This window comes from Ciona intestinalis, chromosome 2 (assembly GCF_000224145.3).
Source record: "Ciona intestinalis chromosome 2, KH, whole genome shotgun sequence".
In the NCBI taxonomy this organism is placed as follows: domain Eukaryota; kingdom Metazoa; phylum Chordata; class Ascidiacea; order Phlebobranchia; family Cionidae; genus Ciona; species Ciona intestinalis.
In genome coordinates, this window is record NC_020167.2 from 2,803,711 (window position 1) to 2,830,506 (window position 26,796).

At 33.9% G+C, this 26,796-nt stretch overlaps 3 protein-coding genes and 1 long non-coding RNA gene across 8 annotated transcripts in view; all 4 read left to right on the forward strand.

Moving 5' to 3' along the window:
* LOC104265389 lies at positions 1 to 153 on the forward strand. The gene is made up of 2 exons (XR_717125.1): positions 1 to 39; positions 101 to 153. It is a non-coding gene; the product is annotated as an uncharacterized LOC104265389 (long non-coding RNA).
* Positions 1 to 2,802, forward strand: part of LOC100177571 — a 3,486-nt gene extending 684 nt beyond the window's left edge. The window contains exons 1-4 of one of the 2 annotated variants that reach the window (XM_002128033.5): positions 1,981 to 2,130; positions 2,209 to 2,387; positions 2,587 to 2,688; positions 2,750 to 2,802. In XM_002128033.5, coding sequence (XP_002128069.1) covers positions 2,063 to 2,130; positions 2,209 to 2,387; positions 2,587 to 2,645 — 306 coding nt within the window. In that variant the 5' untranslated portion in view covers positions 1,981 to 2,062 and the 3' untranslated portion in view covers positions 2,646 to 2,688; positions 2,750 to 2,802. Of the gene's footprint in view, positions 1 to 1,980; positions 2,131 to 2,208; positions 2,388 to 2,586; positions 2,689 to 2,749 lie in introns of those variants that run through there. The other variant, XM_009859308.3, reaches the window with a different exon arrangement.
* Positions 2,803 to 3,757: 955 nt separating this feature from the next.
* LOC100176800 lies at positions 3,758 to 8,548 on the forward strand. 3 transcript variants are annotated; one of them, XM_004225662.3, is made up of 5 exons: positions 3,758 to 4,208; positions 4,575 to 4,712; positions 6,648 to 6,779; positions 7,210 to 7,497; positions 7,790 to 8,548. In XM_004225662.3, the coding sequence occupies exons 1-5, from the start codon at positions 3,895 to 3,897 to the stop codon at positions 8,331 to 8,333; spliced, it is 1,416 nt and encodes a 471-aa protein (XP_004225710.2). In that variant the 5' UTR covers positions 3,758 to 3,894; the 3' UTR covers positions 8,334 to 8,548. The 3 variants fall into 3 exon arrangements, with proteins under 3 accessions (XP_004225710.2, XP_026696604.1, XP_026696603.1); XM_026840802.1 differs by lacking the exons at positions 3,758 to 4,208; positions 4,575 to 4,712 and adding an exon at positions 6,109 to 6,445; XM_026840803.1 differs by lacking the exons at positions 6,648 to 6,779; positions 7,210 to 7,497; positions 7,790 to 8,548 and adding an exon at positions 4,871 to 5,868 and having other exon boundaries at positions 3,773 to 4,208.
* A 179-nt stretch (positions 8,549 to 8,727) lies between these two features.
* The window catches only part of LOC100187019 (condensin-2 complex subunit D3), a 19,055-nt gene continuing 986 nt past the window's right edge, over positions 8,728 to 26,796 (forward strand). The window contains exons 1-33 of one of the 2 annotated variants that reach the window (XM_018817402.2): positions 8,728 to 8,882; positions 9,306 to 9,445; positions 9,921 to 10,083; positions 10,581 to 10,723; positions 11,231 to 11,404; positions 11,948 to 12,003; positions 12,070 to 12,151; positions 12,455 to 12,652; positions 12,760 to 12,885; positions 13,099 to 13,227; positions 14,927 to 15,051; positions 15,921 to 15,985; positions 16,251 to 16,459; positions 17,013 to 17,111; positions 17,603 to 17,712; positions 18,050 to 18,153; positions 18,417 to 18,535; positions 18,792 to 18,861; positions 19,124 to 19,239; positions 19,646 to 19,741; positions 20,100 to 20,217; positions 20,644 to 20,794; positions 21,007 to 21,099; positions 21,553 to 21,640; positions 22,108 to 22,328; positions 22,771 to 22,904; positions 23,054 to 23,136; positions 23,628 to 23,747; positions 24,093 to 24,203; positions 24,989 to 25,126; positions 25,437 to 25,476; positions 25,846 to 25,987; positions 26,151 to 26,380. In XM_018817402.2, the coding sequence (XP_018672947.1) occupies positions 8,822 to 8,882; positions 9,306 to 9,445; positions 9,921 to 10,083; positions 10,581 to 10,723; positions 11,231 to 11,404; positions 11,948 to 12,003; positions 12,070 to 12,151; positions 12,455 to 12,652; positions 12,760 to 12,885; positions 13,099 to 13,227; positions 14,927 to 15,051; positions 15,921 to 15,985; positions 16,251 to 16,459; positions 17,013 to 17,111; positions 17,603 to 17,712; positions 18,050 to 18,153; positions 18,417 to 18,535; positions 18,792 to 18,861; positions 19,124 to 19,239; positions 19,646 to 19,741; positions 20,100 to 20,217; positions 20,644 to 20,794; positions 21,007 to 21,099; positions 21,553 to 21,640; positions 22,108 to 22,328; positions 22,771 to 22,904; positions 23,054 to 23,136; positions 23,628 to 23,747; positions 24,093 to 24,203; positions 24,989 to 25,126; positions 25,437 to 25,476; positions 25,846 to 25,987; positions 26,151 to 26,380 (4,054 nt within the window). In that variant the 5' untranslated portion in view covers positions 8,728 to 8,821. The remainder of the gene's footprint in view (positions 8,883 to 9,305; positions 9,446 to 9,920; positions 10,084 to 10,580; positions 10,724 to 11,230; positions 11,405 to 11,947; positions 12,004 to 12,069; positions 12,152 to 12,454; positions 12,653 to 12,759; positions 12,886 to 13,098; positions 13,228 to 14,926; positions 15,052 to 15,920; positions 15,986 to 16,250; positions 16,460 to 17,012; positions 17,112 to 17,602; positions 17,713 to 18,049; positions 18,154 to 18,416; positions 18,536 to 18,791; positions 18,862 to 19,123; positions 19,240 to 19,645; positions 19,742 to 20,099; positions 20,218 to 20,643; positions 20,795 to 21,006; positions 21,100 to 21,552; positions 21,641 to 22,107; positions 22,329 to 22,770; positions 22,905 to 23,053; positions 23,137 to 23,627; positions 23,748 to 24,092; positions 24,204 to 24,988; positions 25,127 to 25,436; positions 25,477 to 25,845; positions 25,988 to 26,150; positions 26,381 to 26,796) is intronic. The other variant, XM_002122724.4, reaches the window with a different exon arrangement.

Here is a 26,796-nt window from a genome sequence, read left to right on the forward strand (position 1 = left end):
GCAAGATGCTTATAAACAATACGATGTCCCGTTTAATTGGTAAGCTACATATTGTGCACTTAATCTTACGCTCCCTTTTACCATTTCTTTCTTTCAACAGATGGGTTTTCGTTTTTCACCAGTTATAAAATAAAAGTGAATCTTTAAATTTCATTCTGTGATCGTTGTATTTTGCCAAATCCTTATAGCATCGAGTTAGCAAAAACAGTGTGTTGGAATTGATTAGAAAATAGTGTGGGCTCTTTTAGCGGATTAAGTTGTGCGCACATCGTAATTAAGACATTTGCGCACATTACGCATCTTATAGCTATAGCGTATATACGCAACAGGATATATATATATATATAGTACTGTGGGGGAGAATGGGACAATTTTAGCTAATAACATTCAAATATTCTGATCGTGTTTTAATAATTAACAACGGTTCATGAGAGTCGAGGGATACGGTTTTATAATATTTTGAAAGTCATTTGTTTACTACCAAAGGGGACAAGAAAATAGAATTAAAAGGTGTCCCATCTTCCCCCACCCTACTATACTGCGAATCTGCGATTATGAATAATTTTCTCCAATTAGGTAGTAAACAAATAACATTCAAGGAGCAATAAAACCGTTTCCACACGGCCGTGGTTAATCGTTTAAAACACGATCAGGCATATTTGGATATTATGTGATAAAGGTGTCGCGTCTTCCCCCAGTGTACTTTATTTACAGAAAATAATTTGAAATAGTTCAACTGTTTTCTTGCCAAGCTAAATTCAAACCCATGTAATGTCACATCGCGGCTATAATTCACTATGAAACATCCCTTTATCTAAATATTTTCATTAAGGAGCGGTAGTATAGGAATCTTTTAATGTCTGAACCAGCCGGTACAAATTTAAACCGACATACAAATGCGTTCGCCTTTGGGTTAAAACGTTCAGCAGTTTTATCACCTCCGGCGATACAGAAGTGCGTGGACAATAATTAGATGAAACACAAAGCTCATATTTGTGCTTTTATAACACTTGGCTCAAAGTTTGCATAAAAATTAAATCTAGATTGTTCAGGTTTGAGATACATATATGTACAAGGTTTATGAAACATTTGGTTTTATAAAAAGTGGGTTTGCAATTTAAAAACACCATATTTTATTTATACATTTAAAATTATTAAAAATGCCTGGCATTGGTTAATTACCACGTTTTACGAAAAACAAGAATTATAAATAGTTACAAGTAACGAAGTACAGCGATTTATGATTGCAGTGTCATAATACTAGTATAACACTAATGCGATACCCGGGTATATTCCCCAGTGACTATTTGCGCCTTTAAGTTTATAAAACCGATGGTTTCGTTTTTTGACAGCAGTTCTTTTGAAAACAAAATTGTATTGCGTTATTCAATACCAAGGGATCGCATGACGCGAATATTGGAGAATGAATGAATGTGTAAGTTACTTTATTCTCGCGTGGCCGGAAAACGACAGTCGTTATCACACGGGTTTAACACCTCGTGCCAGCTTACGAGTTACCATGTATATGTTACTTGGTGGGTGATTATTATTATTTTATTATTATTATTTTTTTTTTTATGTATGGATGATAATTTAGACAACTCATTAGTGACCACTGGGTTGGGCAATTGCCGTTAAGTGTCTTGCCCAAGGACACGTACGCCCACAATGGTAGCAGCGTCGAGCCTTGAACCCATTACCTCTGGGTTACAGGCAGGTGCGCTAACCACTATATACCATGGCGCCGGACAAAAAGAATATACACGGTTTGAATGGTTCTTCGCAACTCCGCATTGTTTGCATGTTGACGAGGCGACATATTACTTCTTTCTTAAACCGAGACACTTTGTCTAAAGTGGAAACGTCAATCCCGTGTCTACATTTTCTAGATTGTTCAATAAATCCGTTTGTCTGCATCTCTAACTGACAATATATATTGTTCTTTGATTGGCGTTCCCTTAGCCGTTTTAGATATTCAAAAGTCTTGCTGTTTCCGCAGCAAAGTGTTTATAAATCCCTGTCCCAAGACACTGTGGCATAATCGTATCTTCGAATATTCAAAATGGATCGAAAATTGTTGCTTCTTCTTTTCCTTGCATGCTTGATCCTGGTTGAAGTCGAGGGCGCTCGGTAAGACGTTTAAAAACTATATGCTGTATTTTTGCTGGTTCACCTGAAGTTTTGTAATACCTAATTTTCCTTTTACAGACGTCGCCGTTGGGGCATTCACCGCCGACGTTGTCACTTATACCGACGACGATATTATTATTGGGGGACACATTGCTACCGTCGCAGATGGGGTTACTATCGTCGCCGCCGTGCTGGTGACATCTCAGAACAACCCGAAATGGAAGAAGATGTGCCCGAAGACCATGAGCCAGAACAAGGTATATATATGTGCATAATGTATACACTGACGCAAATGCAAACATTGCTAAAGTATGAATACGCCTCTTCAACGAGGAGACTACGAATTAGCATAGGAATGCATAAAATACCTGTTGGCCATTCTGGCGTGTTAGACGATGAAGCTTTATTTTTAGACTCTGATGGAAATTTTGTATTTTAACGCATGCTTTAATTCAGAAATGAAACCAGAAAACGATTTCGAAGAGACCGCAGAACAATTTGACAACCACGAATAAAGGAGCAAGATGCTTATAAACAATACGATGTCCCGTTTAATTGGTAAGCTACATATTGTGCACTTAATCTTACGCTCCCTTTAACCATTTCTTTCTTTCAACAGATGGGTTTTCGTTTTTCACCAGTTATAAAATAAAAGTGAATCTTTAAATTTCATTCTGTGATCGTTGTATTTTGCCAAATCCTTATAGCATCGAGTTAGCAAAAACAGTGTGTTGGAATTGATTAGAAAATAGTGCGGGCTCTTTTAGCGGGTTAAGTTGTGCGCACATCGTAATTAAGACATCACATTACGCATCTTATAGCTATAGCGTATACGCAACAGGATATATATATATAGTACTGTGGGGGAAGATGGGACAATTTTAGCTAATAATATTCAAATATTCTGATCGTGTTTTAAACAATTAACAACAGTTCATGAGAGTCGAGGGATACGGTTTTATAATATTTTGAAAGTCATTTGTTTGCTACCAAAGGGGACAAGAAAATAGAATTAAAAGGTGTCCCATCTTCCCCCACCCTACTATACTGCGAATCTGCGATTATGAACAATTTTCTCCAATTAGGTAGTAAACAAATAACATTTAAGGAGCAATAAAACCGTATTCACACGACCGTGGTTGATCGTTTAAAACACGATCAGGCATATTTGGATATTATGTGATAAAGGTGTCGCGTCTTCCCCCAGTGTACTTTATTTACAGAAAATAATTTGAAATAGTTCAACTGTTTTCTTGCCAAGCTAAATTCAAACCCATGTAATGTCACATCGCAGCTATAATCCACTATGAAACATTCCTTTATCTAAACATTTTCATAAAGGAGCGGTAGTATAGGAACATCTTTTAATGTCTGAACCAGCCGGTACAAATTTAAACCGACTTACAAATGCGTTCGCCTTTGGGTTAAAACGTTCAGCAGTTTTATCACCTCCGGCGATACAGAAGTGCGTGGACAATAATTAGATGAAACACAAAGCTCATATTTGTGCTTTTATAACACTTGGCCCATAGTTTGTATCAAAAGTAAATCTAGATTGTTCAGGTTTCAGATACATATATGTACAAGGTTTATGCAGTTAAAGTGTATATAGGTTTTAACGTTCTAACTAGGTTTTAATACGAATGAATGAGGTAAAGTTGCCTTGCAGCATCCGAGTATACAGTTATTTTACCATAATTTATTTATCTGTCAGGAGAGTATGAAGTCGTTAAACTTCTGTGATTGAAATTAGTTTGTTAAATCATGCAGCAACTAAGTGTAGGATGGGGAATCCTCATTTCGTTTATTGCCGGTGTCATGGTATTTAGCTGGTATCTGCAAACTGGCTTTCATATATGTGTGCCTGTGGGGAAAATAGTTTTTTCTTCAAAATCACTCGACGCGCATTTGGAATGCAGTAACGTGCTTGAGAACTTGACAAGTGGGAGGTGGGTGGTTTCACTTCAAAGCACAGAAGAGAAAGTACAGGAATATGAACGCCATCTGTTGCAGTATTGGCGGAAGAGAGGAATTCAAACAGAAAGATCGAGAAAAGATGGAAAATGTGGCATCAAAAAGTTAGTTGAACAGCTTTGAGATATACGGATACTGGTTTGTGCAGAAAAACCTTATGTTGGAATATCTTGAAAAATTCTTTGAAACACAGATATTGATTTATGTTAAAATCCCGTCTCATAATTCCATAACATCTCATAATGCTTTGAATAAAAAAGAACGCCACTTATTTTTACTCACGTACTATATAGCGCCGCAACGATACTCCTAACATGGTTGCCCTATTTACCCATGTTTATACCCATGTATGCGCGCCAAAATACCGCATACGTAACTTTGTGGATAATCGGTTTATATGTTTTGCTTTACCAATACAAAATAAATCATATCTGAATATGACAGGATTAACTTATATTACCGCTTTGTAGTTTACAGCTAAAGCCTGTCAACAGCACGTGGCCGGACGTTGGAGCTTGGTGTGATCTCTATGGTAGCAAACCATGTTGTAGTGAACGAGAAGATGGTGTCTGTAGCGCCCCTAGCGACAGAACATGCAAGTGTCGAAAGTAAGAGATTTAGTTGTTCATTTTGTACACAAATGGTTGATTTTTTTAATGAAAATAAGTTTCTTTGTGGCCCTTTTTGCCAGATTGTTTTAGATTGAACTTGTGAAACTGCTATGTAACTACGATATAACCGGTCTCTAATGTTTAATGCTTTAAAGTTGCATCGACACAAGACAGTTTCATTTTGCCGAGTTATCCAATTGGAAGACGAAAGACCCACGTTGTAGATGGACCAATCACAGTGCAGAAGAAGCCTGCACTGTCGTTGAGAGGTCGCTATACGATGACGTGTATTTCGTCGGTGACTCATTTATGCGTAACATGTTCACCACCTTTATTTTGCTGGTGTCTAATGACCCTTACAGTGGAGCTTGGAGCAAGAACTCGACGACCACGAGCCGCAAGCTCTGCCATGGACAAGGCATGTACTTCTGGAAAGAGTGCAGACAGATGCTAGAAACAATGTCGCGAAAGTTACACCCGAATCAACTGTGCGGAGGTCGTTACCCTAATTTTAATGTCACCATGAAGCCCTTCTACAACCAGAAATTCTCGAGGCGATTTTACGATCTCGTAAACGGCTTGTTAGGCCGAAAGGGTAGCCTTGTAATTGTCGGGGTCGGCTATCACATGCAATGCGATGCAAAAATAACCATACACGATTACATTAACCCGGCTGTGCAACTGATTCAGCGAAGCAATCAACCTAATGACGACAAATGGCCGAAATTAATTTTCGCACTGCCGATGCTAACTGGGCTACTCAAGCCCCCGGCATACTTAAGGCTGCAGAATGATGAAAAAATACATAGATTTGCAAAACAGATGAAGAATTACTGCTCTCGGTATAATATTCCTGTATTAGATTTTCGACAGTTATCTAAGTTTGTTCACAGTTTTGACGGAACTCACTATGGTGTTGCCGTAAATCTAATGAAAAATCAAGTTCTGTTGAATTACATTAATTCAGTTTCTGGGTGAAGTTATTCCTACGTTGTATATATTTTTACCTCAAAGGCGGCAGTATTTCTTGCTGTAATTGTACGCCACTTGTTTTACGTTGGGCTGTTTGACTGTGCCTAAGGTACATTGTAAATTGCCGTTAACTATGCAACACACTTCAGACAGGCAATAAAACTAGTAGCAAGCGAGTTTATGTAAATGCACTTTATCCTAGACAGTCACGTATGCGTTGATGAGAAGTGTCTTCCATTTAGAAGGTTATGAAAACGAAAACGTCGCGTAATTCTTATGTTGGCTGAGCGTTTTTACGTTAGAGTACGTCCTCTTTAATTGACGTTGAAATGAATGACTGAAGTTCGATTTTTTCATGTCGGTTTGGTTTATAAGTTTACGGCAACTGCAGGAAGTTAATTCACTCTATTTGGTAGCCTGTACAAACCGGTTGCTTGCAGAATGGTAGCAATGTACTGGTGGAGCTTTTTCTTGCTGGCGGTCCTAGCGCCGTGTTTGTTATGCAAGGAAAGAGTTTTGCTACAGAACACTTACGCGTTGCCTGTGTGTGATAACGTTCTGCAAAACCTAACCAACGGTTATTGGGCGGCACGAACAGCGTCGCCGAATTTTCGATCTGCGAATAATGATTACGCCGAGCATGCAAGTACATTGCGCCAAGAGCGGGAAAGATTAAACCGAATAATGCGGAAGTTTTGGAAGAGAAAAGGAATACCACAAGATGCTTATTCTAGCACAGAGATGTGTGGATATTACAGGTATATGTTTACGTCTTTAATGATTCGTTTTTAGTTTAAATACTCAGCACCGAAACTACTATACGCTCATGATGAAAGATGCTTGACAGTACAGTCCGTTTACAAACCATTGTAAACAATAATTTGATTTTTTGAACATAACTTACCGCTGTTGTGCAATAAAGGAAGACCTATCATTACATAGATGAACCAATTTTTGCAGATACAAAAGAGCGAATTCAACAAGTCACAAGGTTGGTACTTGGTGTGATCCGAATAGTGCCACACCGTGTTGTAGCAACAGGTATTGGGGGGTGTGTTCTCCCCCGAGCGTTTACAACTGCGAATGCCCATCGTAAGTACTTATTTTATTGTTAAGATTTTTAGCTGCAATATAGAAAGCCTTATTTAATTATTTTGGTTAGCAGTCGGTATTTATAGATTTACACATAACAAAGCTATATATTAGGGGGGGAGATGGAACACGTTTTCATTCTATTCTCTCGTCCCATTTGGTAGTAAAACAAGACAATTTAAAGAATTAAGAAACCGTTTTCTTGCGACTCCCATAGACTGTTGTTAATTGTTTAAAACACGATCTGGATATTCAGATATTTTGTGCTAAAGGTGTCCCGTCTTTGTCCCACTCTTATTAAGGCATTGATATTTAAATTGATAGCTGATATATAAGGAAGAGTATATGATTGCGTGTTACATGTCTGAAGTTCGTTTTAAGATCAGGTGAAAGTCTAAATCTTGAATACGATAATGATTATTTTCTCAAGGTGCGTGGATACGAGGTTATACGATCACGCGGCTCTTCGTGAGTGGAAACCACGTGACTCTCGATGCCAGTGGCAGCATTACTCGCGGGATGACGCTTGTGACATCATAGAAAGCTCGCCTTATAAGGACATCTACTTCGTCGGAGATTCATTCACAAGAATCATGTTTTCGTCCTTATTAATGAGACTGACAAACCGACCAGTAACAGGAGCCTGGCGGAAGAATATGACAGATCAGTTGAAAGATCTATGTTCTGATTCCGCTTTTCCGTGTTGGAAAGCGTGCAGGTAATGTTTATACCGTTAGCTTTGGTTTAAACAATATTATTATAGTTGGGTGGGGTAAAATGGGACATTTAATATTCCTTTTTTTTTTGTCTTATTTTGTAAGTAACAAAGAACGTTTATAAACTTATGTATAACCATATTCTGCAATTCTAAAATAGTAATGTTATTATTGCTTAAATTACGATCAGAATATATGGAATATTAAGTGCTAAAGGTATCCCATCTTACCCCACTGTACTATAGGTTTAAAATCGTAAACAGAGACGTATTTATAACTTGAACAAATTTTAAGGCAACTCACATCAAGTTTCGACGATATGGAATACCGATCAGATCTCTGCGCTGGTCGGAATGTGACGTTTAGAGCGTATTTGAAGCGTTACTACAACACGAGATATTCGCTTGCGTTTAAAAAACTGGTTCAAAGCAACCTCGGGCGTGCCGGCTCAATCATCATCGTGAGCATGGGTTTCCATGAGCAGTTTAACTTCAATGCAGTTGCCTGGAGATTTATGGAACCCGCCGTTCGATTAATTACGGAATACTACAGAATGCGACCTACAGCATCAAAACGGTGGCCTCAAATCATGTATTCATTGCCGATGCGATCAAGCCTGCTCAAACCGACTGATTTTGTTCGGTTTCAACCAGAAGTCGGCCTTCTACTGTTTGAAACGCAGATGAGAATATATTGCAGGCAGCGTAATATTGAAGTGTTAGATTTTCAGAATTTGGGGGAAAATGTATACAGTTACGATGGTGTGCATTATGATTTAACAGTAAATGATATGAAAAACCAAGTATTATTGAATTATTTTTCCACTGTTGGTAAATAATGTTTACCAGATCTGGGTATCTTTATGTGTTATTTGCATCAAAAGGTAGCGTTTTTATTGTAACAAATAGGCTTCACCAATCAGCAGTTGTAATTAGAATTTGTTGTTGTTTTGACAAACTTACCCACCAGCGTATACAGTTTACCGTTTGTTGTTGTATTGTTATTGTATTTAAGTTTTAACTGCTCAAATAAAATCCTTGAAATCTTTCGTTATTCTGGCGTAGACAAAGCGTTGTCCTGACCCAGAAGTAATAGATCATAGCTCATCGATGCTATGTGGGCGCATGTACCTTTAGTCAAGTCGTTATAAACATGTGTGAATATATCATGATCTTTGGAAAGAAATTGAAAATTATTTTTAAAAACACTCCCTTTAGCTTGCTTTCTTGTTTTTATAAAGATGTTGTATCAACGTTTGGCGGGAATCATTTGTTTTCCCTGTTTAGAAATTATTAAATCATGAACAGTAATTATTAACTTTACAAAATGAATTATAATGTTATTTCGGAAGGATTTGGACGTTTGCAGTTCACAAATATACCCCAAGGTAAATAATACATTAATGTAAACTTTTTCGTTGCTTTTTTAGCGTACTGTAATTGACAACTTTTTTTTTCAAAGTTCACAGCACAAATTCTTTGAAGTAAAATGATTTATCCATTTTAGTATAATGATAATACCTTTATTTGTCTCTTTGATTACAGTAGCGAGGATTTAAAAATATTTTAATTCAAAAGACAGGACATAGCGACAAAACGGATTACAGTTAAAAAATATCTTTATTAATTAGGCCTACTTTTTAAAATCTAAACAAAATTTTGCAATGAAATCTATTTTAAAATTAAAGTAATAATTTTCAAAAATTTGTATATATATAATAAATATATATATATATATATATATAATTCAATTTTTTTTTAATTTGTTACAAATCGTAAAACGCTTTATCTATTTTTGTTTATGATTACAGATCAGATTGAGATAGTGACATCATCAGAATTTACGGACTCCCCAAATTTTATTCTCGAGTTTTCTTCAACCACAAACCAACTGATCATTCAAGTTATCGATGAAATTAAGAAACCCTCGATTGGTGGAGAGGATAGATATGTATGTGTTCCTCAATTTTCTGTTTATTGTGATTTGGTATTAGCGCGCCTGCCTCTAATCAAGAGCTAATTGGATCAAGGCTAGTCGCTGCTACCATTGTGAGCAAATGTGTCTTTCGGCAAAATAGCAATTGCCCCAACCCAGTGGTTACTAATAAATTTATTGAACTGGCAAACATAAATTCAAGAAAACAAACAAAAAATATTCATTGATAATCACAAAGTTACACACATGATAACATGTAAGCTTGCACAAGGTGTATGATACAGAACACCCGTGTTATAACAACTGTTGTTTTCGGCAATGCTAAGTATATACTGTAAAAATAAAAAAAAGTAGTTTAAGATTCTGTAAAAAAAATTAATCTGTGTTCTAATGGAAAAGGTAGATTTGTGTTAAAATGCATAACATGGTAATGTGATTGTGAGTGTCAAAAATTGTCTAATACAGTCAACAAAAACCATCATTTTTTTAGACAATTTGGGATGTATTGAATGATAGTGGAATTAGCCATCCATGTGTACAAGTTTGGATTTACCATGTTCTATATACTGGCTTGTTGGCATCAGCAACATTTGATGAGAAACGTCGATGTCTTCTTGCTGCTCAGTTGTATTTCCTATTACTTAAACAGCCAGGTTAGTCAATGTGGAATGGTGTTCTATGTGGTGGTAAGCCATGGGACCTGGGGTTTATGCCAGAATTGGCACACTAAAACAGACTACATAAATTTGAAATTAAAAGAAGTTCTGCCTTACGTTGTAATTATTGTCACTTTAAAGCCTTACGCGATTACCTTGTAATAAATCCTGTCTATGTAACAGTGATGTAATGCTCATAGAGGTAAATGACTCTTGTTTAGTGAAACATTGTAAGAAACTGGTGCTACCAAAAAGTAACAGACTAAAATTAAGTCCAAATGTTGTATTAAAGATATATATTTCCCCTAAATAGTATTGTCAGTCTCTTATTAACAATTAGTTGGACTTGTTTTTGTTTGTTGTGTTTTCGTAGCACCAGTTCCTCACACAATTAATTGAGCATTTTGATATGATGAGCCAACTATGGCCTAACAACGCCGGTATTTTGCTAGTATGCCATGATAAAATGGTTTTAATTTTTATATTTTCCACAGGCAGCAGTGGTAGCTTATTCTATCATCTCATCTTGTTTGAAAAATCATGTTCTGCTTTAAAAATGGCTGCAAGTGTAGATGTTGATTCAAGTAGCAAGAAAAAGAAGAAATCTGCACCGACTGCATCCCAGCAACACAGAATGGTATGTGTTGTATTCACTAATTTGTTATCAGTGTTTTGTCTTCATAGAATTTATAATGTATCAGATTAGGTTTAGTAAAAAGTGCAAAGCGGATGGTTTTTAAGCTGTATGCAAGTGAGCTAATTATTAGGGAGGCATGAGAGCGGAGTCACTTTGGTTTTATAGAGTTTGGGAATTTCATAAGAATATGGTATATATATATATACGCACATAATTCTTTTCTATGTAATTAACGTCTAAAGGAAGTGACAGAGACACTTAGTATAATATTGATTTACTTTTAAGTTATTACGCAATGTCCTAAAAATGCCCCATTATCTGCCTTAACATAAACTGCTGGCAATAAAACGGCTTGTATAAATATTAAATTATTAGCCATGATACATAAAAAAATGAAAAGATCCAGAAAAATAATTACCCACAAAGTAACATACTCCGTAACTCGTTTTTTTTACTCAGCGTGGATAAAGTTACATTCATTCATAATTAAACAAATACTTTTTGTAGACTCTTTCACAAGAAATTGAAATTGGCCCGGATAATGCAGATGAAGCAAATCTAACTTGGGATGAAATCACTCGCATCCTCTCCTCTCTTCCCTCGCTCCTCAATGATGTTTGTCATCTTTTGGAAGTTTACTCGCTTAAAGATAAACAAACGTCCCTCACCCAACTTGTTGAGGTATTTTGAATTGAAATCATATATTTATATATTCAAGTAATCCAACACTGTGTTAGGTCCTTGCAGTCAAATGTAATTGTAACTTTTTTTGTAATTAGCCTGTCTGCTATTTGAAAAAATATTTGATTTTTTTTTGGAAACTTTGTATAAGCTATATTGCTACCCTTTTATTTTTTTAACTACAGTAAACTTATATCGCTAATATAGCTGCTGCTATGATTGTTGATGTATACATGTTTGGGCAAGGCATTTTGACGCAATTTAATGAAACCAGTGGTTTGTTATGTTTTTTTTTAATTGTCACCTATATATTAAAGATGAAAAATTTTCACACGTAGTTTTGGTAGCTCCTATGCGGGCATGAGGTGTATGAAACAACACAGTGTAATAATGACTGTTGTCCTGTTGCTCTTGCCATTTGATGACACATAACTTACGTTTCGATTAGAATCTGTGTACCACTGGCATGATGTAATGTTAAGTTAGTGCATGTTTTACTCATGTTATGCACTTCAGTTTCTCTCTACTTCCATATTGTTTCAGGCGCTTGTAGAAATTTTAAAGCATGATGGTCAGACTGCCTCAACAGCTCAAAACAGGTAAAATTTTTCCTTTGCTTAATGATATCACAATTTGTTAAACTCTTGTTGTATATAAATCCATAGTGATTCCATTGGAACACTAAGTGAATTGGTTGTCAAAGCTTTTCGACTTGTGGTTAATAAAAAACATGGCGCAATAACTCAGGTAAGTTTTTATTTGTAATCATATGTTAAACCTGTTGACACAACTTCATTTTTAAAGTTGTATTATACTTAAGAAACAGCAACAAAATGTAGTTTTAAAGTTGCACATTTATATGCTTTTTTATGTTTTTAATTGATGCTGCATACATGTTTGTTCTTTTGATCAAAAACTTGTTTTTTTCAACTCTGCTGCTACTTAAATGCGATAACAATAAATGTCTATTTGATAACAATTAATATTTGTTTTGATACAATTACCCTCGTCCACATTTGTAACATTGTGTTCAATGTGATGTATTTACAGTTGGTTCATCTCGTGTTCCGTCTTCTTATGACAACAATAACAATGAAAGCTGCCACTAAGTGTGGGAGTGGGTGTGTTTCAAAAGTGTTTATACATCGAGCAGAGGTGGCCCTTCATGGGGTCTCACTTATATGTGAAGATCATGGAGACACGGCACATCAGACAACAAGAACTCTCATGCAGAATGTAATAGGGCAGGTGGGTAGAAAACCAAGGACATTTTTTCACTAAAAGAAAAAATAAAACAATATAGGGAATAGTAAGGAAAAAGTACAGGTTGAACAATGCATTACAAATTGTTACAGAGCCCAGATCGAAGTGACTTTCGACATCAAACCGGACTTTTTGTTGCGAACTTTATTTACAAGATGCCTGTGTTGTGGTATGCAGATTTTGTATCATGGACCGCAAGGCTGGCGAATGATATCAAGGTAATGAAACAGATATTTGTAATATGTCATTTTTTGTTGGCATATATCAATCGTATTCTCAGGATTCTTGTTTTTGTAAAATGGGTTGATTTTAAACATTGCCCAATTTGTTTAAAAAAAGAAATTCAAATTTTATATTTTTTTGGGTAAATTTCCTAAAAATATTATTTTTTTCTCTTTTTTTTTTTTTACTTAAAATGTTTAAAAATTCAGATTGGAAACAGAGTTGGAGCGGTTGTTCTTATTGGTCACCTTCTTCACCAATCAGAGCGCAGAGCTGATCCAGAAAAAGAAATATCTTCAGAATTAGAACAATGTCTTTCTCATAAGTTTTTATTGAAAGTAAGTTATTTACTACTTTATTAATGCATTTGAAATTCTGTATCATTATTATATATGGTTTGTTTGTTTTTTTTGTTTTTTTCTTTCTTTTTTTTTGCAAAAAGTAATGTAAAATATGTGGTACAGTGGGCTTGAATAAAAGTGTGTTAAAACTTTGGTTAGCAAGAAGATAGTTAATTGCCGCAAAAAAAGGTTTACCATATTTTGCCCAAGAGATAAACATAACATAAAACAATGCATGATTTATGGAAAAGCAGGAAAATACATATTATGAAAACTTAGATTCCTGTTGGGGTATTAATTTTAACTTCAATAAATGTTGTTCGTATTTTTTTTCTATTATGTGTCATATAAGCTGGTACTACAACCTATTTACATCTATATTATACTTTATCTTTTTTTTCTTAACTTTACTGTGAAAAAAAATATGACAATTACATTTTGAACAAAGTGTGCTGCAAACCCTGCAAAATATATTTTGTATCAATTGTCAAAGTTCCACTACACAGTTTGTGAATTTACTTAGTAGTTTAACACATTAAAGAGACACTGCTTAGTGTTGTATATATATCATAGACTCCTTAAGATAAGGACTGGAAGGTTACGACCTCGGGGTTTGTAACTTGAGTCCGAGGGTTAACTTGAGTCCTGGGCTAAAATGACTTCTAGAGAAGCTGGAGACACAATCTTGGTATCCATATTAGGGTATTTGAGGATGGCGAGTTCAATTATAATACTTTTAACACCATCCGAGGTCATTTTCAGAATCAAAAATTATATTTTAAGGTCAAATTACTGAATTTTAGTCATTTTTTGCCTATTTTTGCGTCTAACTCTCAAAGCAAAACATTTTTAAAGAAGTCTGTGACGAAGCATGATATTGTGCACCTATACCGCATCTAATGGTTAATATCCACCATCGTTTACTAATGTACATTTTGTTTGTTTCTCTTCTGAAGCTGTATAGCTGGCGATTTCATAGGGTCTTTGTGTTGTTTTCTGCTTTAGTGACAATATGACACGTCGTTGCAGTTGCTTTGGTTGTAAAGAAAACTATGAAGGGACGCCCTATGTAAAGGTCGTCCTTTCCACATTGTCACCAAAGTAGAAAACAACATAAAGACCCTATGAAATTGCCAGGTATACTGCTTTTGAAAGAGAAACAAACAAAATGTACATTAGTAAACGATGATAGATATCAACTATTAGATGCGGTTTAGGTACAATATTATGCTTTGTCACAGACTTCTTTAAAAATGTTTTGGTTTTTAAGTTGGACGCAAAAATAGGCAAAAAAATGACTAAAATTCAGTAATTTGACTTTAAGATATAAATTTCGACCTTGAAAATGACCTCGGATGATATTGAAAGTATTTTTATCGAACTCGCCATTCTCAAATACCCTAATATGGATACCAAGATTGTGTCTCCAGCTTCTCTAGAAATCATTTTAGTCTAGGACTCAAGTTAACCCTCGGACTCAAGTTACAAACCCTGAGCACGGGAGGTTCCAGTCCTTATCTTAAGGAGTCTATGATATATATATATAAAAGTAATATATATATCTTCTGTACAAAAGAAAACATTAATTGTAAGTTTATTATTGAAGTTTTGGCCTTTATGAATTTATTGGCAAATGAGTAAAATTTCTTTTTTTGACTTTGATTTATAAATTTTACAAGACATGTTTATTATCCAGGTTATCGTTAACAAAATAAAAGATATTGCTCCAACTGTACGATCCAAATCACTTCTTGTACTTGCTGAAGTTATGGATAAGAAACTCATTTCATCGAGTGTGTTCAATGCTCTGTTTAAAAAAAGGTTGTTGTAACAAAAAGTATCCTATTTTAGTCTGTTCGTTGTATTTTATTGAATTTAACTTTACTTTTACATAATATAAAAATTACTTTAAGACAAGTCTTACATATTTTTTTTGTTTGTGATAAATACTTTTGTCAAAATACAAAATATTTGTATTACCATTCATGACCATGGCATTAAGCACGTCCGTCTTTAGCTTAAAGTTTACGGTATAAGGCCGTGGTTCTCAAAGTGGGTGCCGCGGCGCACTGGTGCGCCGCCGCAACTCGTCAAGTGCACCGTGAAAGCTTGCAGAAATATTCCCAATTATTGATTAGCGATTGTCCCCTTGATTATTTAGCCTGTAGGTGCTTGAAAACGGGTTGGATATTTGCCTTTTCACATATGCCCATAAGTAAAGTATAGAAAGTTTCGAAAAATACTTTGAATGCGCGTATAGCAACGCCTCGATTTAAAAAAGTTGGAAACCATTGTAATAGAAAATATAGCATGAAATGTCACGCTTAACGCAGTTGGCTATAAGTGCGCCGCAAACATTTTTAATAGTTCAAGTGGCGCCGGATGAAAAAAAAGTTTGGGAACCACTGGTATAAGGCATGACGCTGCTACCATTGTGTGTCCTTGGGCAAAAAACTTAACGGCAATTGCTTAAATCTTGTGGTTACCGATGGGTTGTTTAATTTTTGGCTATACATTACAAAAAAACCTTTTTCCCAATTTTTGACTATACATTACAAAAAAACGTTTTTCCGATTTTTGATTATACATTAAAAAAAACGTTTTCCCGATTTTTGACTATACATTACAAAAAAACGTTTTCCCGATTTTTGACTATACATTACAAAAAAAAATATATTTTGTATCTCCAGTTCAGCTGACCCCATTACTCCATTACCAATCAACCAAGAGTCTTTTCTAATATCTGAGGCTTGTGGTAAGTTTCAAAACATTAGCATAATTTTTTTTTTAAAACACAAGAAAAAATTTACCCAAGTCAAAAAAATCACAATATGGTTTTTACTCAAGTCAATGCAGTTTGAATTGTTTTAGTGACCCAATAACTTATGTGTTGTTGTTTCTCTTTCTTTAATTTATTCCAAAATATTCTAAAGTTTTAAAGTAAAAATATTTTAAACAAATTTTACCTTAAAAATATGACAAAAATTAAAAAACACAAATTTTCTCTTTAATCCCTTTAGTGGGCGGCCTTATTTCGCTTCTTTGTGAGCGATCATCGGACTTAAAGCTCACCGTTCGTCGTAGCTCACTCCTTGCGATAAAGTCGACAATATGTTCCCACTCTGCCCCACCTAACTCGAAGTTTCTTGTTGCCCTCGGTAACGGTTGTCGAGACCCGATGTTAAGTGTGAGGAAGTGCGCCATCCAGTGCGCAACTGATGTTCTTGACGTAAGTAAAGGAGTGGCTGTATAGTAAAATATATTATATATATATATGTAAAGAATTTTTTTGTTATTTAAATGAAATTTGTATATTTTTCCATGTTCTGATGTATAAATAAATGAATGTAACTTATTTATCCTGGCTAGGCAATCACACTCGTTATGACGAGGGTTTTTTGTTTCACATCTGTTGTAACCATATATGAATTACCGGCACATGTATGTAACTTTGTGGGTAGTTTTTGTATTGTTTGGCTGACAATTTAGACATATGGGACCACTGGGTTGAAGCAATTGTTGTTAAGTGTCTTGCCCAATGACACAAATGCCCACAATGGTAGCAGCGCTGTGGCTCTTACCAAAAACTCTGGGCTAGAGAGAGAACCACTTTGTCACAGCCCAGAACACAAAACAAAAATATAAACTAATTAATATTCAATAAAATCTATTTACTAAACAATTTTATAATAATTTTTTATATACAAAACAGAAAACAAATTTATAAGAACTTTAATAGCTGTATTTTGTTTTATTTATTCTATATGTCACTTTTTTCTCAGGCACACAGTAATATAAGGGAGGTTCGAGAAATGTGGGTACAAGGAGTGTTTACTAGAGTGGAGGATACCGAGGCATCTGTACAGGAGAAAACACTAATTGTAAGTTTGTTATTAAATAGTTGGTGTATATGTAATGAATTTATTACCAAATGGGTGTAATTTGTTTTTTTCTGACTTTTGTTGATATTAACGTAATTTAAGTTGTGAGTTATAATGTGCAATGTGTATCAGGTTGCATGTTTTTAAAATTCATACTGGTATACAGCTATCCGCTTTCATAATTAATCAAAACGTTCTGAAATGGCTGCGTACCAGTCTGTAGTTTAAATATTCATTTACTGGAAACAGATAATGGCATTATCCATATTGGCACATTTGCTGCCTTTTTCCAGACGTTTAAAAGAACAAGTATTTATTGTCATTATAAATGCTTGAGAATAACTCATACATATATTATTTAAGTTTTTTTATTGACTCTTTTGTTGCTACTATCTCTTTTTTTTGTTTTAATCAATCTGATTTTCACCCATATACAAAGGCATAAATAGAATTGATATTTATTTAATTTTTTATTTGTTTTTAATTTCCAGTTAATGGAAGAAAAAATACTGGAAGGAATGATCAGTTCCAATCAAGAAAAGAAAATTCTTTCTTGGGACCTGCTTAACTTTCTTTCAACGGAAAAGGGAAATAAATTAAGGTGACATTCTGCCACAGTATTACTTAGCAGGCCTAATTTTAACGTTGGGTTTCACAAAAAATAAGTTCAAATTTGCAGGCCACAATTGGCTAATTGTGACCTAGTTCTAGGTTAGTGTAACATAATTACACTGAAATGAAAGTGGCTGAGGTTTATGTTGCTAAAAAGAACAAGTTATTGCTGTTTTGAACTGTGTAGTATGAATTATGGCATATAAAGATCAAAATAACATTTTCGATAATATATATTTCTCACCAATTCATTTCCTGTAGTTTCAATAGATTTATAAAAATTGTTAACTTAATTATAATATAAAAAAGGTGTGTTTTCTATGAAGGGTTTACTTACAAAAAGCAATACGACAGTGGAACCAGCAAAAGAAAATCAACAAAAGTTTGGTTCAAAATGTTGTGTGTGGTTTAGACAATGCTGATCAGAAAGGTAAAGTGAATTTTTCTCACCTGTTCTGTATTATTTCTGTAACTTTATGAATTTAAAATGTTACAAAACATAAAACTATTCTATAGCATCATATGACTGATATATTGTAACAAGTTTTGGTATAAAGTAAAAAATACCGGGTTTTATTGTTAAAACAGATTTAACAGCTTTTTCTGTTGAAGAATTATTTTCTAAGTCTTTTTATAATTCTGAAATGAGGGTAGAACTAGAAAATAAATCAGGTATTTTTAATCTTAATGCAGTATCAGCTTGGATGACATTACGAATGATGACACTTTACCACAGCGATCCAATCACAGCGTGCCACATCATTGAAAATTGGAAAACTTCCAACTGTGACCAATCCCTTATCACTTTACAGGTGAATAATAAAAACTAAATAAATCAAAACTGCCAAACATGATTGAATCTCATCGTAAAGTAAAATATTTTTTTTTTTTTTCAACAACTGTTTTACTCTGTTGCTTTATCAATGCTTTTAACCCTACTTTTACATTGTTATATTTGTTTTTTTGCAATTTTTGTACTTATTTTTCTTTTTTGATATTTTTATATTTTTTATCCTTAGTTTAATGATTATAAATGTATATAATGGAAGTTCCATCTTGTTTACATAGGTTGATATGATTTGCTCAGTAGGACAAGTTGCACAAAATCTTAATTCAACTGATAAGAAAGCAGTGCTGGGTAAGTTATGCTTGTAGTATAGAAACACATTTGAATTGTAATAAAAATTTTCATATTTTAAAACTATTTAAAAATAATGGTTAAGCCTATTATTCATTTTCTTAAAATTGATAATTCCTATTATTTTTAGAATACTTTCATTCTCAACATGTTTGGAAAGTGGAATACTTTTAAGTTTAGTTTAATTTAAGTCAATTTCTTCAATTTCCTAACATTTTTTATGTTTGAATCATTTTTTTAAGTTTGAAACATTTTTTTTCAGCGAGATTAGCTACCAGCATTGAGACATATACATGCCCGATTCATCTTATCAACCACACTTGTGAAGCGATCGAAAAATTTCACCAAGCCATCCATGATAATGATAAAGATTCAACGGTGATTTTAATATTGTTTATTTTTTTTTGTGGGTGAGGTCCTTCTGGGATTTAGGCCAGATTTGGCATATTACCCCAACACCTGGAAAGCCCAATTAAGTCTTCTTGCGACCAGTGTTACTTCATCTCGAACTCCATCGACATCACAGTCCAACCAACTCCATCTTCGACGCACAATATTGTTAACTTCGTCAAAAAGTATAAAATTATGAATATGTTGCTTTCAATACATTGTTACAAACATTTGTTCTCCAACGTTTTCCTTGCAACTCATTCAAATTTCATTAAAACAATAATTAAATATTTTTTTCATAAATAGTAAATGTATTTTTTTATTAAAATATAAATGACTTACTAAACTATTCATCTGTGTGATTTCATCAACAACCCTTTTATATACCTCACAGACATCCATGATGAAATGGACGGAGAAAGTTTTAAATACTACTGACCGATGGATGCATGATATTATGACATCATCAAAGTATGACAATGATTTGTTGGTAAGTAAAAATCTAAGAATAAAACACTTTATAATCTATTCTATATGGGTGAGGTCCTACAGCATGCTACTCCATAAAACTTAACATTTAGGACAGAGTTGGCGCGTTAATCTGACACCCAAGGTGCTATAACTTAATAGTGACCACTGGGTTGTAGGCAACAATCCTAAATATTTTTCCCAAGCACACATACACCAAAATAACTAAAAAATTTGCAAAAAAAGCTTAAAACAAGATTGAATCTTAAAATGTAGTCTGAAGCGTTGTTAATGAATGTTCAAAAGTGATATACACAATATTATTAGTACCAAGTATGGAACCTGTATCGTTTAGTCACAACATAATATTAAAATCCCAGGTAACTCACTTGTACACAGTTGGTGACTTGGCACAAAGACACCCGGACAAAGTTCCAAAATCTTTATTATTTTCTGTACAAGCTTTGCTTACCAATCCAAATACTGTGGATCAAACTGGTTAGTGAGATTTCCATTTATTTATAAGGAAAAGTTATAAAATTTACAAAAAAAATCTATTTTAGGATAAAATTTAATTATGAAACCTAAAATCTAAACTCTGACTACAACTGTGCCATTTTGTGTCCGAAATCAAGCAAAAACTGTGACTTTCCAAATGGTTTTAAATGAATCTGTTATGCCTTCCTGCAGTTTCCATTGGTTGGAAGACGTAATTTTTTTTAGCAAATAGAATACAATTAATCTACGTTTTTTTACACTTCAACTATTATTTTTGTTTTTAGGTCCCAAGTTTACCTTTCATAACATTTTTCCCTACATCACTGGTTTATTTTGGACCCAAATATGTTTTCCATTGCTTTGGGTGCTTGGGTATCCTAATGAAATTACCTTTTTTAAATTTACACAAAAACTTATTTTTTCTAGCATCAAACAGCCAGGTTTTGTCGCAACCCTTATCTCAGTTCCGATCTGGGGAAATTCCCTCTTCTATCAGAGCTCACACAATTTTTAACCTCGGTCGAATTTGTTTCCGGAACAAAAAACTCGCAAAGAAATGCGTTCCTGCCATAGCCAGGTGACCTTATTTTTACTTGAAATTTATTTCCAAAAAAATATTTTGGTCACAAATTTTTTTCTATATATTTCCAACTTTTTTAACTAATATAAAACTTGTATTAAAACAGATTAGAGGAAACCATGATTTTAAATATTTAAAAAAAATGGCAAATCTTACAAACTATTTACACACACTTAACAAGCTTTGTACCTATGTGTAATATTTCACAGGGAACTTGAGATTTGCGAAAACGAAGCCGTTCGTAACAACGTCCTGATTGTCCTCACCGATTTGTGTGTCATTGAAACACAACTTGTTGATCCGTGAGTTCATTTCGTTTTATTTTTAAACTAAAAAAACGAAATACGTTAAATTGGCTTTTGTTTATTGGTTTAAACCATTAGTTTTATAGTAGGGTTGGGTAAGACGGGACATGTTTTGATCTTTTTTTATCGTCCCATTTGGTATTAAACAAGGAACATTCACTGGGAACTGTGCATAAAAAAGCTGTGTTAGTTGTCAACACAAGACTTCCAAATACGGTATAGTAGGGTGAGAAAAGATGGGACACATTTGGTAGTGAACAAAGAAAATTTACATTAAATATATTGACAGCCAAGCAACTATGAAAGAGAGTTGTTAATTGTTCAAAACACAGTCAGGAAACATAAAATTTAAGTGCTAATGATATCCCATCTTACCCCACGATACTATATACACCTGGCAGTCACACAGTAACTCTTAAATTCAACAAATCTATATATGTATTGTTCCAGTTTTCTATCAGACATGGCAACTTGTCTTGGTGATGAGTCAGCAGTTATTCGAAAACACGCAGTCGTCTTAATCAGCAGTTTATTACGGGTAAGACAAAAATTAAACGGCACAAAGAAATGAAACAAAAACTCCAATTTTTTGAAAAAAAAACAAACTTTAAACTAAGTTTTTCTGAACAACTGTCTAGGCAGACAATGCTTTATTCGTTGGTTAAGTAAAAGTTAGGTTAAAACATAAAAATTGTTTGAAGTGTGCTTTCTTCTTGCCATTAAGTTTTGTTGTAATATCTACAGCCTTGTGTACAACTCAACAGAGCTACCACGCTCCGTGTATATTCACCAATCCCCCTTTTATTTATACTCCATGTATAAAATCACCAACCCCCGTTTATTTATTCTTAAATTTTAATGCTGTTGTTTTTTTAAAACATTAATAATATTTCACACACAAAGGGCAAAACATGGTTAAATTTTAAAATGTACAGTCCGAATCATTTATGATATGATAAAATTTATACGTCTAAACTTATGTTACTATGTTAAAATCAACCACAGAGAGAATTCATCAAATGGAAGGGAACACTTCTGTTCAAGTTCCTACACGCAATTTGTGACACAAACTCAGACATTAGAACGTTATCTCGCTATTGTCTGCTGGACCAACTTCTGCGTGGACAATCTGCTGGCGACCTTTTCTTCAGGAACTTTATCGCTTGCCTGTTTTACTTCAATGATTATAACGGACATAGTGTGCATAGGTTTAAAAAGTCAGAAAGGTAAAATTTCAGGTGGAATGTCGGAAATGTGATTTTTAATTGTAAAGATTGTCTGCAGTTTATTCTTTGCCTATTTTATTGGTATATTTGCACATTCATTGACATTTTTTTTGCCTGGTTCATTTTTTATGTTCAAAAATAAACCTATTATATGTAGGCTGGGGAAAGATAGGACACCTTCAGCACATAATATTCAAATCCTGTTCGTGTTTTAAACAATTAACAATGGTTCAGGGAGTTCTGAGGATTTGGTTTTATAATTCTTTGAATGCTCTCTGTTTACTATCGAATGGGACAATAAAATGGAATAAAAAGGTGTCCCATCTTCTCCCACCCTACTATATTATGTTTTAAACTCAAATAAATTAAGCAGTATCCATGTTGTATTATTTCTGTTTCAAATATTTCAACAGACTAATTAATATACGGTTTTCCCACACAGAGAGAAAAAGTTGTTTAACTTGTCTGGCACCCCTGGGTTGGAGAAAAGGATGGAAATTTATGAATTTCTGCTCGAAAATATGATTGATGAACATAGAATTAATCTCACAATGAAACTTTGTGAAGATGTACTAGGTATTATCTGTTTTAAGAAGTGTTTAAAATGTCATGTACATAAATCCTTAGTTATTCCGTTTGCACTTTCTTAAATCTACTTATTTAATGAAAAGTCACTGGAATGAAGTAAATTTCTATTTATTCCAATTTTTTCTCCGGTCTTACAGGTGCAGTTGTTGACAAGGTTATTCCTTTAAACAAAGAAACGCAGCACATACTGACAGACTGCTTGGCAGTTCTCTGTTGTAAGGTATGTAGTTTTTTAAATATGAAGTAAGAAAAGCTGGCACTTTTAAAACACTGCATGTATTTTAACATACCAATCTACTAAAAATGGAACAGTGATTTTCGCGCCTGCCTCTAACCCACAAGTTACATGGCTCTGCTACCCTTGTTGGCGTACGTGTTCTTGGGCAACTCACTTAACCGCAATTTCTCCAACCCAGTGGTCACTAATAAGTTAAATTGTCAGCCATACAATGAAATAAATATTAAAATTCCAGAAATAATAACAACAACAAGCCACAAACATTACATACATGGAAACTCTTAAGCCAAGAGGTGTATGAAACATAACATCCTTGTATAACTAGTTACCTTCATACGTTCAAAACAACTTATTTTGTTAATGTTTTTTAGTTTAAAAACAGTAAAAAATACGAATGTGTTTAATTTAAAAAATAAAAAAGTGTGTAATATTTTTCAATTAAAAAAAAACAATATGTAACAATTTTCAATTAGGAAATCCGTCTAAAATGTTTAAAGACAAAAGAAGATGGAGATGATGATGTCATCATGTCAACTCAAGCGGAAAGGGGTGCAGCGTTGAAAAATGAAATCAATCAGAAAATTATATCACAGGTTTGCTGAATATTTTACAATATTATTTCTACCATTTTCCACAAATGTCTGCTTATTCTGTGGTTGTATTTTATTTAGTGTATTTTTAATATAAAATGTTATAAAATGAAATTTTTATTGTGCAGATACTTTAAAAAGCCTGTTGTTTAGTTTAGGTAAAAATCTTGTAGTTAGAATTTATTGTTACACTCTTGTTAGATGATAAGTCTGATTTTCTTGAAATTATTTTGACTTTGAAATTACCACTAATTTTCTGCAAACAATGTGTGCTTTGACATGGTTTTTTATATTTTTCAATTCTAATATACTCTTTCGTTATGTTATAACATTCATGTTAAATTTCAGGTTGTGAAAGAAAACCTTGTTCAAAACATCATCCCAATTATTATTGGTTTAAAGAATATGCTGGTTGAAATACACAGCCCATTAGTTAAGAATGTTATGCTATACCTGAAGGTTAGTGTAATCTGAAAAGTTAGATAGTTTTTTTTCAAACACAGATTTACAAATTGACAGAAGAAGTCTTTTTTATGGTAAATACCTTGTAATAAATAAATGTAACTTACTTTATCCTCGAGTGGCCGGAAAAGGCGACAGTCGTTATAACACGGGTGTTCATACAACTCGTGCCAGCTTATGGTTTACCATGTATGTTAATTTGTGGAAATTTTTTTTTAAGTATGGCTGATAATTTGGACTTTGGAAATCCCATGCAATGGGAAATCCCATGCTAACCACTTTGCCCAGCACTTTTGGAATGGATTATTCACATGTGACATGAGATACTGACATGGATTACTCACGTAAACCAATATTAGATAAATATTGATTGTAAATCAATGACACATAGGTTATTGTTTAATTCGTTAAATGTTGTTGAAATCAAATAATCGATAAATTTTAAAATCTCTTTCTTGCTTGTTGTGAATGAAATATTCACATATACTATGTTGCTTTCCTTTATACTGAAATGTACTAAAAAAATCAACAAAGTTTACTGAAAATACAATGTAGTAGAGTGGAGTAAAATGGGACATTTTCGTTTATCGTCCGTCGTCCCATTTGATAGTGAAAACAAAATATTTCAAACAATTCTATAACTGAAAGCCTCGTGACTTTAAAAAATGCATTAGTAAATGTTCAAACCCATTTGGGAAATATGGGATTTAGGTTCTGAATGTATCCCATATTACCCCACAGTACTCTAAAACTTAACATTACGAATCCCATATTTCCTCCAGGAAGTGATGCAGGAATATCGGACAGAGGTTCAAGCGATCCTCACCTCTGATAAACAACTTGCATCCGAGATCGAATTTGATCTAAAGAGGTTCGAGAGGGAGGAGCAGGAAAGAGAGGAGCAAATGAGGAGGAGGAATGTAAGTTTTTCTTTTATTTAGTCAGTGGTTTTCAAATGTTGCAATGCCCTTATGTTTCATTTTAAGATTTCAATATGTACATATAAAGGCATCATATATTCATATTTATGTGGACCCAGTAATACTACCAACTTTACTAGCCTGCACATCACATATTATTTTTATTTTGTTAAATCAATTAACATGACAATAAAGATGCAAACGAATTAACAAATAGCTGATGCAATGCAAACTTTTTTAATGCAATAAAAAGAGTTTTAAGGCCAAAACATTTATTATTTTTGCATTTATTTTTATTTTTACAAAACAGGTTGAAAACATTCCTCCAATGGCAGCAACACCAAGAACTGGTTTGTACATGTTTTAGTGGGAATTCTTTTTAAAATATTATAAAAATATGAGTTTGTTCTTTTTTAAAAACAATATAAAAATATGAGTTTGTTCTTTTTTAAAAACAATATAAAAAATTTCTAATACCAAACTTCCCCAAACTTTTTGCTCGCAACCTTCTAAATAATTTTCCAAAATTTTCTGTAGTCCTTCATCGTTATAATGGATGCAGTACTTTGTAAAATTGGTAAACTTTCGGCAAGATCCGAAGATTGGTAGGCAAATTGTGACTCATAGTTTGGAAATATCTGTTACAGACCAAAATTAATTCTTTAACGACAAATGTTATTTAAAGTTTTTTCACCATACAAGGTTTTTTCCATCCACAGCAACACAACATTATTTTAACGCACATGAACTAACATGTTATACAGCTGCTGATCATGTAACACCTCAAACCCCAATGAGAGCAACCCCCAATATACCATTCTCTCCACACAATCCAGTGACAGCCACAACATCTGCTCGAAGGTAACTTGCAAAATATTTTAGGTTTTGTTGCCGAATAAAAAAATTAGAACACACTTTTCATGAATTGCGTTTAAAAGTTAAATTTTAAACCTTTAGATCAAAATGAAACAAATTGTTTTCTAGTTTGAAATCAATTTATCTAAGTTTAAAAGTTCTTTTTCAGAAATTGGCCAATGAACATTGAAGGAATAGTTCGTTCCGCTCGGAAAACTCTCGGAAACGTTGTACGACCTTTGACCCCAGCACGTCAACCAACAACAGTAATAACTTTAACTGCTCCGTCAGTTCCAGAAAGTTCTCTTTCCTCAAATACAAACATTCCACCCCATCCTGCCACCCCAACACAGGAGACATATGAGTCGTCTAATGAAGCACGAGCTGCATCCACACCATGTATGTCACATCATGTAATAATTCAGATTAATGTTTAAGGTTACTATCAAGCTAAATGTTACTACCAGAGTGCGTTCTTGGGTTAGAGGCTTAATGGTAACAGTAAGCCTGTTTATATTTTGTTTATATTTTCGGTGGCTTAATGGTAACGTTAAGACTCTAAGGAGTTACTATTAAGTTGTCTGAATGGGCGGTATAAACCCAAAAATGAATGCAACTTGGTTTATTATTCTTGTGTTGTGTGGCAGGACAAGTCAGTCATGAATGAATGAATGTAACTTACTTTATCCCGGCGTGGCCGGAAAACGACAGTCGTTATCACACGGGTTTAACACCTCGTGTCCGCTTACGAGTTACCATGTGTGTTACTTTGTGGGTGATTATTTTTTTTGGATTTTTTTTTATGATAATTTGAC

Bases quoted from the DNA above. Each gene is read 5' to 3' on its own strand.
- LOC100176800 (XM_004225662.3), top strand. From the start codon at position 3,895: ATGCAGCAACTAAGTGTAGGATGGGGAATCCTCATTTCGTTTATTGCC. The intron at 4,209-4,574 runs GTTAGTTGAACA...ACCGCTTTGTAG, and splicing joins GGAAAATGTGGCATCAAAAA to TTTACAGCTAAAGCCTGTCA. The intron at 7,498-7,789 runs GTAATGTTTATA...ACAAATTTTAAG, and splicing joins CCGTGTTGGAAAGCGTGCAG to GCAACTCACATCAAGTTTCG.